This window comes from Dermochelys coriacea, chromosome 1, assembly GCF_009764565.3.
Source record: "Dermochelys coriacea isolate rDerCor1 chromosome 1, rDerCor1.pri.v4, whole genome shotgun sequence".
NCBI classification, from domain to species: domain Eukaryota; kingdom Metazoa; phylum Chordata; order Testudines; family Dermochelyidae; genus Dermochelys; species Dermochelys coriacea.
The window spans coordinates 33,385,911-33,401,586 of NC_050068.2; the positions used below are offsets into that span (position 1 = coordinate 33,385,911).

At 43.4% G+C, this 15,676-nt stretch overlaps 1 protein-coding gene across 3 annotated transcripts in view; it reads right to left on the reverse strand.

The window, feature by feature from the left end:
- Nucleotides 1–5,826: 5,826 nt before the first annotated feature.
- Nucleotides 5,827–15,676, reverse strand: part of PDGFD (platelet derived growth factor D) — a 193,642-nt gene continuing 183,792 nt past the window's right edge. For all 3 annotated transcript variants that reach the window (XM_038387342.2, XM_038387343.2, XM_038387344.2), the window contains one exon: nt 5,827–9,195. In XM_038387342.2, the coding sequence (XP_038243270.1) occupies nt 9,061–9,195 (135 nt within the window). In that variant the 3' untranslated portion in view covers nt 5,827–9,060. The remainder of the gene's footprint in view (nt 9,196–15,676) is intronic.

Below are 15,676 nucleotides of genomic sequence, written 5' to 3' on the forward strand. Positions count from 1 at the left end.
GTAGGGGGTTGGACTAGATGACCTCCTGAGGTCCCTTCCAATCCTAATATTCTATGATTCTGAAGACTAAGATTTATTTGGGCATGAACTTTCGTGGGTAAAAAAATCCACTTCTTCAGATGCATGGAGTGAAAATTACAGATAAAGTGGATTTTTACCCACAAAAGCTTATGCCCAAATAAACCTGTTAGTCTTTAAGATGCCAGCGGACTCCTCCTTGTTCCTATGTAAAAAGATAACAACATGTTTCAAAAATTGAAAGCAAACTGTTGTATGCCTGAAACATTAGCAAACATATGCCAAAATAATTCACACATCCAAGTTAATCTCCTTATAATTAGTCACTGCTCTCTGGGCTGCAGTTTCAACATCTATAGTTTGACAGGTAAAGGGAAGAACATCAGTTTTAATCCTTGATAAAGCTTTTGTTACATACAGAGTTAACATGTCTGTTGGACAAATGTACCTATGTCTGCAGATAAAATAAAAGGTGTATTTCCCATGGGAAGGAGCCCAGTACAATAGGATAGTGAGAGCACAACCCAGAAACTAATCTTCAGTTGTGCTTTGAATTAGCTTTATGTGGAAAGATTTACTGAGAACTATTTCAATGAATAAACTTGATGACTTAGTCTGGGTTTTCAAGTCCAAAGTTTTTAGATATGTGCTAGATGCATATTTGCTTACCTTTTTGTGTACAGGCTTTAATTTGGACCCAGGGGCTCTTCATTTAGATTTAATAGCAAGCAGTCCTTCACATAAACCTACATGTTTTATCTTGATTTAATAACTATAAGTTTAATTGGTATTCAGGTATAGTTTAATTGAGTAAAGTACAGTATTTTGCTTATGTGTATTTTAATGAATATTGAAATTATGACTTCTGAACTATTGCTAGCATATGTTTCCTGAGGGAATGTGAATCCGTGTTTGACCTTTTGAAAGAAATTACTGGCAGAATCTGAGTGTTGGTGGTTATAAGTAAAGGTTACCATGAACGTCATCTGTATATTACAATCAAATGGCTTAGATTAGGTCTCTTTGGTATTTGGTACACTCAGAGATCTACCCCATATTTTAGGGAATACTTTGTGTTCCATAGAGTGTGTTCCATATTTTAGGTATTCTCAGAGATCTACCCCATATTTTAGGGAATGCTCTTATGAGTCTGCTCTTGAGTGTGTTCCATATTTTAGACTCTAACTTCAGAGAATGTGCTTTCCCAGGATTTAGCATGAGAACCACTTTCTAAAAGCTGAGAAGCCCTGTAAGAACTTTTTTGAAAGCCTTTCTTAGCTGAAAATATTAATAACTACTGGAAGTTCGGTACCTAAATACCTTTGAGGAGCTGGGCCCAGGAGACTAATTTTGCCAAGCAGTTTCCATTAGGTTAGTGGATCAGGCACCTACCACACAGGTAGGAGGAAAAAAATCATCCTTTCAAAAAGTTTAGTCCCTGGATATCCTCATCACCCCGCCATGTTCACCCCCACCCCCATCACTGCTCCTTGAATTTGGGTAAAATTGGTTGTGCTGTGGGAGGACTTTAGAATTTTTAACTCCTGAAAAATCCAACAACAACAGCAGACTAGATGACCTAAGGCCTGATCTTGGCCCATTGAAGCCAATGACAAAACACCTATTGACCTCAGTGGGAGCAAAATCTAGCCCATGTCAGAGCTTTCTCTATTTCTAATTTCTATGGTTCAGTTCAACAAAGCAAACTCTGTTCCTTCTCCTATGTACCGTGTCCTGGACTGTTTTTCAATATTCAAACACAATGTGAAGAGCAGTAATAAAGAACTAGTAAATACTCAAAGCCTGGATATCAACCAAAATTCTTTATTTGACATATTTTTCAGAGGAAAATGGGCACATTTGTCATGGAAAACATGGCAGCTGAATTATACCTGTCACAACTGGCCATCCCAAATTCATAGTTTGTAGAAGGTATAGCCTTCAAGGACTGGCTGCTTGATGTTCTGAATTGCTAATATATGCTCTGCAACTTCTCTATTAGTGGACATGCAGCTTTGTGAATATACTTTTTCCAATTTTTTTAAGGTGCTGACACCACTGAAGTGTGTTACATACCAGTGCTTCACCCTTGCAGGAAGTATACTGTACTGTTTCTTTGTACTGTACATGAGATAACTTTCATTTTGCCAAGATGGAGATAGACATCCCATGTCACCAAACCAATTATTTTTAAGTATTCAGTTCTTTGTATAATAATCTTGAAAGCAAAATTTTTTCAACTGAACAGTAAAGCCTTCTTTGGCTTAGAACTTGGAATACCTAGTACAATAGGCTTTTGCTGTGTAATTAGTTCCATTATATCTGCACTGCACTGCACTGCTCCATTTGAGCACTATGTCTATAAATAAGGTGTTTTTCTAAAACTCCATTTCCAACAGCATATCTGCCAGCTACAAGTGAATTTCTGAAAAACGCTGAATTTCTCTGGTTCCCAAAGTTAATTTGTCTTCAAAGTCTAAACATTCCTTTTCTACTATTTATGGCCAAATATTAGCTGTTTTGGAATTTCCATTTGCCAGAGAAGTCTTTGCAAGAAAATGCAGGTTCTAATTTGCATTTTAAACACTTAAGGCAGATTTTGAAGCAATGTCAATAACCAGATAAATTATAAATGTTCTGTGTCCTAGCATATTTGAACAGGATTGTCAATAAACAAAGTTGTATTTCCTAGACTAAGAAATCACAATACTATTTTCATTAACTGCTGCATTGAAGTCTCTAAGAGAATACTCACAAATTGGACATCTGTTGAGTTAGCATTGCAGCACTATAACTGAGGAAGTATACATTCCCTAAGAGAGCAAGAAAATATTAAGGGCATTTGTAAGATGCTATTTTATCACAGGATTTTGAATGTATATTAAGTCGACTGAAAGAATACTGTGTGTTCTTTCTAAATGAAGCTAGATGCAGCATTTTTCAAAAAATGGTTAGTTTTCAAAAAGAACATCAGTTACAAAATGAACATAGATACCGTACATCATGTCAGCTGAATAGAAATGTAACTGCTTGGCCTGGTGTAGAATATTTATAAAAGCATTGTTACATACATAAATACAAGGACAATCTGATAAAGTTAGACAGTGTATCCATTATGTAACAATGTAAGGTCAGAGTTACATGCCATCCTTGTACACTGGGCAGCTGTTCAGTTTCAGACAAGCTGAGGGACACTATGCATTTGTGAAGGGCAAATATTCTCTCTAAGTCCAATTAACATTTGTGACAAAGTGGGACTGTTCTTAATGTTTCCTCTGAATATTGTAAGGGTACCTCAGTTTTCCCTAAGCATTTCTTAAGTGTCTAGATGGTGGGATAAGGGGGTGTAATTGTGGAGAGCAAAGGGCCAGTGTACATAAATGGCCGACACTCTGTCTCCTGGCAACTGATGGCCTTGGCCCTTCCCCCCTGCAAGGTGAGAGCTAAAGGGTTGGAGAACAAAGGAATCAGGTGACCTCCATGCCTGGGAAAGGGACAAAGCCCAGAGGAGGAGGGGCTGAAGGGTGAGACAGTTTGGAGCTGGCTGGGGATGAGGAGTGAAGTGCAGACATGGTTGTCTGGCTCACTGCCCCCCAGAATGGACCCAGCTGAGGGGTCCTGTTCTCTGCACCCTCAAGCTCTGTTTTAGACCATGTTCCTGTCATCTAATAAACCTCTGTTTTACTGGCTGGCTGAGAGTCACGTCTGACTGTGAAATTGGGGTGCAGGACCCTCTGGCTTCCCGCAAGGAGGGGCAGAGGATGCTGAATGCTCCGAGGTCAGACCCAGGAAGGTGGAAGCCGTGTGAGCTTCTTGCCCTGAAGACTGCTCCAAGAGAGGAGACGTCACCAGAGTCCTGACTGGCTTTGTGTATGGAGCAGTTCCAGAGCTTTGCCTGGCGACTCCAGGACAACATTGCTTTAGTTCATTGTAGACCAGAAATAACCCTCCTTTTAGGAAATGGTTCTAGTTTTGGATGGTTGTGTTGAAAAAGAGGAAGCATGATTCCCTTCTTGAACGAGGATGCCTGAAAATAAGGGTTTAATTCTGCAACCCTTGCTCATGTGGGTAGTTCTGTCTCATGCACCTTGTTCCAGTGAAGGCAATGGAGATACTTAAGTGAATAAGGGCTACTTATGTGAGCAAGGGCTGCATGATTGGATTGTAGAATTGTGACCAGTATCTTTATTAGGTAATGCTATAGTTACAAGCTGCAGAATTAATCTGGCAAAATCCTGATGCCCTTAATCAGTGTTTGCCCTCAAACACTGGAGTTTGCCTGAGTAAGGGTTTAGTACAAACCAAATAAAGGCCTCAGTGCTACGCCCACATCTACTAATATTGGGGGTTCATGGAGCAATTTTCAGTAACTGAACATTGTTAAATTGGTTGTTTGACATTGAACTATACACAGAAGGACAGCTTATGTGCATTTGCATCTAGTAGGGGTAGGGTGGCCCGGGAACACCCGGTCGAAAAGGGACCCTGGTGGCTCCAGTCAGCACTGCTTACTGGACCACTAAAAGGCCAGTTGGTAGTGCAGCAGGACTAAGGCAGGCTCCCTGCCTGCCCTGGCTCCACGTGGCTCCTGGAAGTGGATGGCATCCAGCTCTTAGGTGCAGGGCTGACCAAGGGGGCTCCGCATGCTGCCCCCACCCTGAGCACCAGCTCCGCAGCTCCCATTGATTGGGAACCACGGCCAATGGGAACTGCAGGAGCAGCACCTGTGGATGCAGCAGTGAGAAGAGCCTCCTGGTGCTCCGCCTAGGAGCCGGACATGACGGCCGCTTCCAAGAGCCACCTGAGGTAAGTGCCGCCAGGAGCTCACACCCCGAATGCCCTCCTGCACCCCAGCCCCTGGTCAGAACCCCTCCTGCACCCCAACCCCCTGCCCCCGCCCTGAGCCCCCTCCCACACCCTAAGTCCCTCACAGAGCCCATACCTCGCACCCCAAACCCCTGGCCAAGCCCTGAGCCCCCTCCTGGACCCTGAACCCCTCATTTCTGGCCACAGCCTGGAGCCTGCGCTACCAGCTGGAATCCTCACCTCCCACACTGAACCCTCTGTCCCAGGTCAGAACCCCCTCCCACACCCTAACTCCCTCCCAGAGCCCACAACCCTCATTCCTGCCCACACCAACCTCCTGTCCCAGCCCTGAGCCCCCTCCCACACCCAAACTCCCTCCCAAATCCCTTGCCTCAGCCTGGAGCCCCCCCCCCACACCCAGAACCCCTCATTCTTGGTCCCCACCCCCCAGCTAGAGCCCTCACCCCCTCCTGTACCTCAACCTGATGAACGTGAGTGAGGGTTGGGGAGAGTGAGGATGGAGGGAGGAGGGATGGGGGTGGGGCGTGGCCTCAGAGAAGTGGTGGTCAGTTTTGTGTCATTAGAAAGTTGGCAACTCTAAGTGAGGGAGAGGGGTGCAAAGGAGCTTTCCCTCTTTACCCTCCTCAGGCACAAATTAGGCACAGCTATGGCCTCCCAAACATGCTCACTTTTAGGACCCCTGGGGGCTCCAGTCAATCCAAAGAGGGGCAGGGAACTATTGGGGGAGACAGTGGGTCCATGGCTCTGCTGGCCCACTGCGGTGAGGACAATGTGCTGGATCATTCCAACAAAGCATGTCACACCTTCCCTCACGTCCCAAGGACTCCTGAAGCTCCTCATGGGAATCACTCCTGAAGGCATCAGTTGAGATCACTCCATCCTCTCTGGGCCAAACAGTCAAAAACCTCTTGTGTTAGTGACCTCAAGTTAATCTGTTCACCTTTTAATTATGCTCCCCAAAATCACTCAGAATTGCTTCTTTCAAAAGCAGTATTTATTTTTCATCATGAAAAAAAAAGAAAAATATTATATATTGAATGCAGTAGAAAAGCCTTTCTATAAAAGCTGCATTTAACTGATAACAATATATATATAAATTGCACTTGAAAAAGTACGTTCTATCCTAGAAGATTACACAAAATAAAAAAGTAGTGAGTTTATGGCTCTATTTATGGTTTCTTTGAAAATTATATTTATATTTTGGGTTTCAAAATCCTTGAACCAAAAAATTTAAAAAAAATCTAGCTGTTTTTTGTGTGTGTGAAGAAAGGTGATTTTTAAGTTAAAAATAATACACAAACAACGTAGAAGCTAGGACAAATGTAGAAGCTATTACAAAGTACAATGAAAGAAAAAATAAAGGAGAGAGAAACATGCCTCTTTGCATTTTCTGGCAATAAATAAAAAGCTAGGGTGTTTCTGCTGTTTGACTCTATCATGGGTTATTGCAGCTTGGATTATGGTTTATTAGAAGCTTTGTTTTGTTCAGTCACGCTACATATTATTCTCCTTACCGCTTCAACACAAAGCACAAATTTGAATCCTATTTATTCTGCACGGGCCTGTGGCATGGAAACCATGATCTTCATAAAAAGAAAAGGAGTACTTGTGGCACCTTAGAGACTAACAAATTTATTAGAGCATAAGCTTTCGTGAGCTACAGCTCACTTCACGAAAGCTTATGCTCTAATAAATTTGTTAGTCTCTAAGGTGCCACGGGTACTCCTTTTCTTTTTGCAAATACAGACTAACACGGCTGCTACTCTGAAACATGATCTTCATAGCAAATGATGACAACTGGCAGCCATTTGATCACTGGTTCCCAATCAGTGCTAAGTGTAATAGGAGGGCTTTTTTTTCCCACTTAATCCCCAGTTCAGCAAAGTAGTTAAACAAATGCCTAACTTTAAACTAGTAAGTAGTCCCACTGACCTCTCACACTAGACTAGTTTGCTTCTTACTCAAATGCAGAGCTTCTGTGCTGAGCCCGGGCGTACCATTATTGCCTGCACTTAATTGAATTCTGCAGTCTCTGGTTGGCACAGCTGAGAACTTAGTCAGATAAACTGACAGAGCTTCCCCAAAGAGTTGGGAATCAATGAATAAGACAAAGCAAAAAGTAACGTGAAACCATGTGCTCATAAAAAAAATCCACAAACTGAAGACCAGGCCTGTTCCTGCCACAGGTCAGTCAGGAATGCTCAGTAAGGAGAGTGGTTGTACTGGTGTCAAATACAGATTTTTCCAAAATACGTAAGATTGGCCACTCTTATTAAGCTAGAGACAGAAAAAGAAAGAAGTTGCCTTTGAACAACCCTGACATAACTAATATATTTGGCAATCTTTGGTTTCAATGCTATTCTTTAAAGTGAATTGCTTTGAAAAATGATGAATCACTTCCCATTTCAGTCTTCAAGTGCCTTTTAAAATAGACTTTTGGGAGCCAGAGAAGAAAAATTAATATAAATATATTTTAAAAATATCAAAACAAAAACATCTCAAATGTTAAACTAGAGTAGAGAAAGTTATACTCACAATATTTATAGGGTACGTTTCTGGAAAGGGTTGATAAAGTTATAAAAACAAAGATCAGGTAATGGATTTTACTTGATGAAGGAACTAATTCAGAACTTTAGGGCATTTTTTTTTTAACTATAGCTCTGATTTTAGTACTAAAACCCAATAATTTTAAAAGTTCTCAATATTATGTGATTGCATGTGCCCATTTCAGCTAATGTATGAAATACTATTGTAAGACTACTTCTCTCTTTCTGACAGACAAGAACACAGAGGCAACACACATAAAACAGAACAAATGCAGCTTTAGTATACTATTAAATAGAGATCCATGGCCATTAAATGTTCCACTCCATTTTCTCTATTACATTCACAATCAAAAGTTCAGTTCTCTTCCAGATTTATACCTAGCATACATTTTACACTGGACAGCTTTCAGAGCAGTATCTCAGAGTGTTTAAAGTTAGTTTGGACAGCATTTCCCCCCCCCTTTTTTTTTTAGTCAGAGCCCGTTGATATTTTAATAAGCATAGGAAGCTATGCTATAGCTTTTAAGGTGCTTATTTTATCAAGAGGTGAATAATTCTTTCTGCGAAAATTAAAGAATGCTGACAATTTTTCAAAAGACAGGTGTGACATAATGAATTAATATGCCTCAGCGAAATGCAGTCCAAGAGATATTCAGTGCCAAGAGTTTGATCATGGCAATATATACTACTAAAATCAAACAACTAAGATTACTGTATATACTGGCAAGGTTATAGTATTCCTTACTTTAAAAAATATGAACAAAACAACAGTGATATTTCATCTGTTCTCTAAAAGCTAGAACACTGAAGTTTTGTTTCCAACTTGAATATACATGCAAGAAGAGTGGGTATTTTCAGCAACGAAGATGTTCTGTTTTGACTGTCTACCTAGAAACACAGGGAAGAAAAAAATGCCCAAGGGCCCGATCCTGAGAAATTATACACAACTTTTAGTAGGTGGCAGGACTTCAATGGGAGATGGTGGCACTCAGGTTCATATCCTTGTGCAAAGCACCAGCTGATTTCAGTGTGTTGCTTGAATACAGACTGGTCAATTTGACTTCACACTAGATTTATTTCATGTTGTTTTCTATTTGCCATGTGTGTGTTTCAAAGGAGCAAGGGGACGTTCCACCTAGGAGCTGGATTAATCTGGATAACCATTACGTATGAATATTGGATCAAATTCAATCTTCATTTACATTCATGTAGCCCTACTGACTTCAGTGGAGTTGAGCAGGTATAAATGAGCGCAGAATTTGGATGTGGATGAGTTAGAGTGAGAGAGAGACAGGTATATAATGTTAGCTCAAATATCTCAGTGGAACTTTCCACTGCCAGCAAGGGGATTTAGCTACACAGCTTTGATTACATTTCAGTGGGAACTGTGCGGTTAAGTCCCATAGTCAACTTTGAAAATCTCAACCATCCCAATATATTGCTAAATTTAATTCTACATTCTTGGCTGCTAAAACACAAATCTATGATATACCTTTTTAGCTGCCATGGCACTAATCAATATAGCTATGCTGAAACACAGCATTCATTTTTGCTTATCGCAATGCAGGCTACTAGCAAAGTTTGCTCATCAGTGGAAGAATGTCCTCTGATGGCTCCTGCTTAAAATGAAAGGTCCTGTGAACTGCAAATAGTGTGCTTTGTTCTGTTTTTATCGGGGTGGTCTTGAACTGCAAACACAATCACACCGCTCATGATGCTCCAGTTGAATATCCACTAGGGCCATGTTGTTCTTGGTTCTGCCCTTCCTCCTGGGATGGCCTGACTCAGGGATGAATTTCAGCACCTGGAAAGATAAAAGTTGTCAGAATGCTTCCAGTGACTTTAGAAAGAGTGTATATGTTCCTCTGAATGCACAAGCATACAGAACCTCCCATAGTTAGGAGACGACAGCCCAATGTGTTTCACTAGATGGTACTGCCTCACGTAGCTCTGCCTCTCTCCCCACTTCTGTGGGGTCATGCAGTTAGAGCAGAAGCTTCCAGAGTGGATCAAGCATCCAAGAGCAGCAGGGACTACAGGGAGCAGACGCAAGGCAGGGAAAAACGCTTCAGAACCCATGGACACTAATGATTCCAGGAGAAATCAATTCTAAAAGTTGAACTCAGGACGTTATTTTCTGTCTGACGGGTGCTAGCTCTGAACGTCTGCTTCCCCGTTTCCTATGCGGTCATACTGCCTCTCATGCTCCTCTCTATTCTCCCTCCTTCTTCTCAGGAATTCACACATTCCTCTGCCTGACTTTCCTTTTTCCATTTCCTTCTTCCCCCAGCCCCCTTCTACCTTACTTCTAATCCCATATATATACATACATACAGAGAGAGTGAGAACGAGTGAGAGAGAAAACATAAAGTTTGCTGGGTTTGAACTGCTTTCAAATACCAACTGCCTCTCTGTAAACAATAAGTCATAAAGGAAGTTTTACTAGGCCATATTGCCATTTGAAACATTCAAGAACGGAATCCAATAGGCATGTGGAGATTATTTCAGAACTGAAAATGGACTGCAGCTTCAAAGATATTTTGAAACACACTTTTAAAATCAAATACAGCTGCTGGTGCTGAACCCACGATAAAAATTCTCTATTTAAAGAAGCCTTTAATCAAAACCCAACAATTTCAAGTGATTGACACTTGCAAGATCACAGCAAGGTAGATTTACTTTTTCATTTTAGAGCAAATGGAAGTGTATGCAGTGGGATGAGACCAGAGATCTGGGCAGTATTTAAGCTAACAGACCTCCTGGCAGCTTGGGGATTTTCCCTCTGTTTTGTATTAAGAAACATGAGCACAGTATATGCGCTTTGCTGATAAGAGGAGAAAAATGAATTGGCAGACACTTTCCCAGACAAGACAGGAAAGCAGTGTTTGAACAAAATGGAAATTGGGCTGCTTTACTAGCTGATCACAGAGCTGATGTTTCAAGCTTTCAGTCTAGCTTCCATCAAATAGTCTTGGGTTCAGGTAAATACAGGAGAACTGAAAAGAATAAAATAGTAAGGCCAATTCTGGTGACCACAGTCGTTGAAAGAAAACCCTTTACTCTGGCAATAAAGCAGCATTTTAGGGTTTAGTTGGTCACTTTTTTAAAGGTGAGGCACTATTGAATTAATTAGAATAATTCAAGCAAGATAACTCCATGATACCACCCTTACCTGCTTCTTGTTTTTGTGACATCAATAGTATTTTTAGTGTCATGAATTTAAGGCTATAAAAAAAGTAGAATATTCCAAAAGTGTTTGATTTTGGACAAGTGAAAAAAGTAATAAATTCCTGGTTTTCACGTCCATCTCTACTAAGCCAAGGAAGGCAGCTCAGTGTTTCAGATTATTTTCTCACAAAGCGTGTATAACTACAGCCATGCCCGCTTCATCACATAAAAACACTGAATTAATCATGGCCATAAAACCATTCCCCGAATAAAACAGAATCAGATAGAAAACTTAACCACTGAGCTGGATTTTGTGTTTATTGTCGATATAAAGAAGGTTATTACAGCCTTGTAACCTCTTTCTTACAAGTGACTTTATAGCAGCACAGTAACATGCTACACAATTTATTTATTTTTGCTTTGTAGATTATTCAAATGGCTCAAAGATTTCAAGGTCAGGTGACTCTCTGGCACCCGCATAGTTTTTCTTGGGGCATGGGGGGGGGTAAGACTGCTTGCCTGTTCTCCCCTGCCAAAGGATCTTGCTCACTGAGCTTGTGTGGAATTAGAATACATTGAAAAGATTTGAAGAAAAACAGAACATTAATGAGAAGCAGGAGAAAAAAGTCATTCAGAAAGGAAAAACAGATGACCTGTCTAACAACTAGCTTCTGAGGCAATGACTTCTGATGTGGCCAAAAGATCAGCTGCTGGAAAAGGATTTAGGGGTCATAGTGGATAAGCAAGAGCTCCTGCAGTGCTGTGGCAAAACGGGCTAATGTGATCCTTTGAAATATAAACAGGACGTAATGAGTAGAAGTAGGGAGGTGATTATACCACTGCATAGGATATTGCTTAGACCAATATTGGAGCATTGTATACAGTTCTGATGGCTGCATTTTTTAAAGACGTTGAAAAACTGGAAAGAATGCAGAAAAAATGCTTCGAAGGTGGGACAATATGTCTTGCAGTGACAGAATTAAAGAACTCAATCTGTTTAGTTTATGAAAAAGATTGAGAGGTTACATGCTTACAGTGTATAAATACCTTCATAAGGAGAAAATCCCGGGTAGTAAAGTTCTCTTTAATCTAGCAGAGAAATGCATAAACAAGAGCTAATGGCTGGAAGCTGAAGGCAAATTCCCATTAAAAATTAGACACAATTTTTTAAAAGTGAGGATAATTAAACATTGGAACAAATGACCAAGGGAAGGATCCACTATCAAGGGCAGATTTCCATCTCTTGATGGCTTCAAATCAAGACCTGATGCCTTTCTGGAAACTTTTTTAGCCAGACATGGGTTATTGGGCTAGGTATAGGGGAAAATGGGTGGAATTTAAAGGTCTCTGATATACAGAAGGCCAGACTAGACAATATAATGGGCCCTTCTGTATTTAAACTCTATGAATCTATGAAAGCAATTCATAGCAATCATTTGCCACCAATAATAAGAGCAGTGGAAGCTGTAGTCTAAATAGGACTCAGGCATCTACGCCAGTGTCTAATTTAGCACTGAAGCCCTACTTGCACTACAGTTTCTACTAGTGAGAGTATAGTGGAGATGAGTTTTGATTATGGATTTCTTAGTGTAGACAAGATAGTAGGGAAGAGCAATTCCTTCCACTGCGGAAATCGTTGGGTGAAATTCTATGGCCAGTGCTACTTAAGAGATCAGACTAGAGGACCATAGTGGTTTCTTCTGGTCTTAAATCTACGAATGTCCTCTGAGGATAAACATAAATGTAGCCATATTCAATATCCAGCTAATATCTCATAGTTAAGCATGCCCGGTGCATGAATCCCACATTTGGGGAGGCTGTGCCTGAACGCTGGAAGCTCCCTAGAAGTGGGGTGTGCCACCGAACCAAAGCCCTGCCCCTGCTCTGCCCCAAGGCCTGCCCCTGCATGCCCCCCTGTTCGCCCCCCCCACCACTCATGTGTCTTCCTCTGCTGCTGTGCCTCTCTCCGCCCCCGTCCCCAGCACCTCTCTGCCTTCTCAGAGGGCAAAGAGGGCACAAACGGCAGGTGTGTGTGGGGGGGAGGGGTGCATGGGGGAAGCGGTGGAGCAGAGTGAACGATGGGCAGGAGGGGATGAGGGGGAAAGGGGTGGAGAGGCGGGCAGGGAACACGGCAGAGAAGCATGAGCGGTGGGCAGGGGATGGGCCCCACACAGGAAGCAGTGGAGAAGCACGAGAGCCAGGCTGGTGGAGCGCATGCGAAAGGGGCAGAGAAGCATGAGCGGTGGGTGGGAAGACCTCGGGGGAAGAGGTGGACTGGGGATGGGAAGAGGAGCAGTGTGGGTGAGGCGATGGGGGAAGAGTGGAATGTGGGAGCGGGGTGGACTGCAGGTGGGGCCATGGCCCGGGCCCCTTTTCAGCGGTGGTGATCCAAAGGTGACAGGCTGGCGGCACGCCTCCAGAGGGAGGTGCACCGCATCCTGTTTGGGGAGGCTTTGCCCCCCCCGGCCTATTATACCCACCACCCATGGTTAAGGCTAAGATTATATCAGAGAGGTCACAGAATCCGTGGTTTCCAGAGACCTCCATCACATTTTCCACTTCAGCCCTGGGGCGGCGGGGCTGGAGCTTTCAGCCAACTGGGGCCCTGGAGCTCTCAGCTGCCACAAGCAGCAGGGCCCCCAGCAGCTCCTAGCTGCCAGCCCCAGAGCTCCAAGCCATGGTAGGGGGTCCCTGCAGCTTCCAGCTGCCGTGGGATGCTGGAGGGAGACCCCGGCACTCTCAGTCAACGTGGGTGGGCCTTGGATCTCCGAGCCACCATGAGCGCCTGCGGGACCCCAGAGCCGCAGCAGCAGTGGGTGCTGGCCTCCCCCTCCACCCCATTTTGTCACAATTATTTTTAGTAAAAGTCAGGGACAGGTCACGGGCTTCACTGAATTTTTTGTTTATTGCCCATGACCTGTCTCTGGCTTTTTAAAAAAAAAAATGACAAAATCTTAGCCTTACTCATAGTTCACAGATGTTTACTTTAGTTCTAAAGGGTGAAAGAGAACACAGCTTACAGCACTTGCAAGAAGAGTGGCAGTGTCTAGCTACTAATACCCATTTGTTTTGTAACTGTATTGATACTAACACTCCTCTCTGTTTCCACCCTCTCTCTGGACGATCACATCCACTCCCATGGCTTCAGCTACCATCTCTATAATGATAAAGGAAGGTTACTTACCTTATAGTAACTGGAATTCTTCGAGATGTGTGGTCCTTATGGGTATACAGTGTGGATATGCATGCGCTCCATGCATACAGGACCACAAATTCTTCAACAGCAGTGTCCCTGGGTCCACACCTGCACCCTGTGCATCTTTGTGCTCCTGACAAACAGCCTCACCATGAAGTCTCACCACAGCTCTACCAAAGCACCACAGCTCTACTATGAAGCCAAAGAGACCCTGAGCAGAGGGGAATGAGGGTGGATCGTGAATACCCACAGGGATCACACATCTCAGTGAACTCCAGTGCTCCTCCCCAGAGGTATTCACTGTGGGTGAGTCCCAAACAGCATCAGTTAGAAGGAGGGTACAAGGAAACATCCTGCATCATGGACTGGAGGATCACTAAACTCCAGCTGAAGCCTGAACTAGTGTGTAATGCCTGGTGAAGGTGTGAACGGAGCCCCAAGTTGCTGCTCTATATCACTCTGACAGGCATCCCCTGCAGGGAAGCCACTGAGGCTGCTTCTGCTCTAATCAAGTGGGCCTTGACAGCCTGAGGAGGGCCTTCCATAAGATCATAAACAAAGAGGATACAGGTAGAAATCCACTGAGAGAGTCCTTGGGAAGAGACAGCTTCCCCTTTCATTCTTTCAGCAATAGTGACAAATAACCTTGGAGACTTCCAGAAAGGTTTTGTCCTGTGTAAGTAGAAGGCCAGAGCACTGTGTACGTCAAGTGAGTGGAGCTTCCTGTCCTTCAAGCTATGGTGAGGCTTTGGGTAGAATATGGGAGGGTGAACCATTTGGTTTAGGTGAAATTCAGAAGGCACCTTGGGGATGAATTTGGAGTGCAACCTTAAAGATATTTTATCTCTGTGAAAGACTATGCATGGAGGCTCTGCCATAAGGGCCCCAAGCTCACCTACTCTCCTGGAAGACAGGATTGCTGTCAGGAAGGCAACCTTCATATACAGGTGTAGAAGGGAGCAGGAGGCTCAGGCTATGTCCTCACAGCCTGCAGTAGTGAGCCTCTCAGTCTTGAGTGACAGACTCCGGCTTGTGAGGCTTGGGTACTACGCTAAAAATGGCAGTGTAGACAGCACTTGAAGTTGTGGCTAACGCTAGAGCTTAGGCTCTGAAGCTCACCCTAAGTGTCTGAGCGATAATACCTACACAGCTATTTTTAGCATGGTAGCGTGAGCCCCATAAGCCCAAATCTGTCAACCCTGGGAGGTTGGCTGCTGCAGGCTGTGTAGACATATTCTAAGCATTCAAGTGGTGGGCTCATAAGAATGGGGAAAAAAACAATATTCAGGTCCCTTACAGGGACAGGTTTAGATACAGGAAGGAATGGCTTATGACACCTTTCAGGCACTTCACAGTAATGGGATGGGTGAACACAGAGACGTCCTCCACTGGACGATGGAAGGCATCAATAGCTGCCAAATGTACACTTAGGGACCGGACAGACAGGCCCAATATCTTCAATGAGAGAAGATATTCCAAATTTAGAGAGATTACTGATTCCTCAGGAGACAAGTCAAGCTGCTGACATCACAGGGAGAACCAATTCCACTTGGTGGCACAGCACTTCCTTGTAGAGGGTCTTTTGCTACTGTTAAGGATGCTCGTTGTCCATCCAAAAAACATGCCAACAGATGGAGGGAAGCTGCACTCAGGTGGATGGCCCTGCGACAGTAGGTGTTCTATTCTGAGACAGTAGGTGCGGGAACGACTGAAGGTGAATGCATGGAGGAGAGGCCAACTGTAGGAAGGCGGTGAACCTGAACTGTCTCCGCCACTAGAGAGCTATCAGGATCAGTGCTGCCTCATCAACTTGATCTTCCCGAGGATGGGAGGTAGCAAGGATATGGAAGGGAAGGTGTACTTTAACAAGTCTGACCATTGCATCAGGGAGGTGACCCTCTGATGCTGAAGCCTTGGGTGG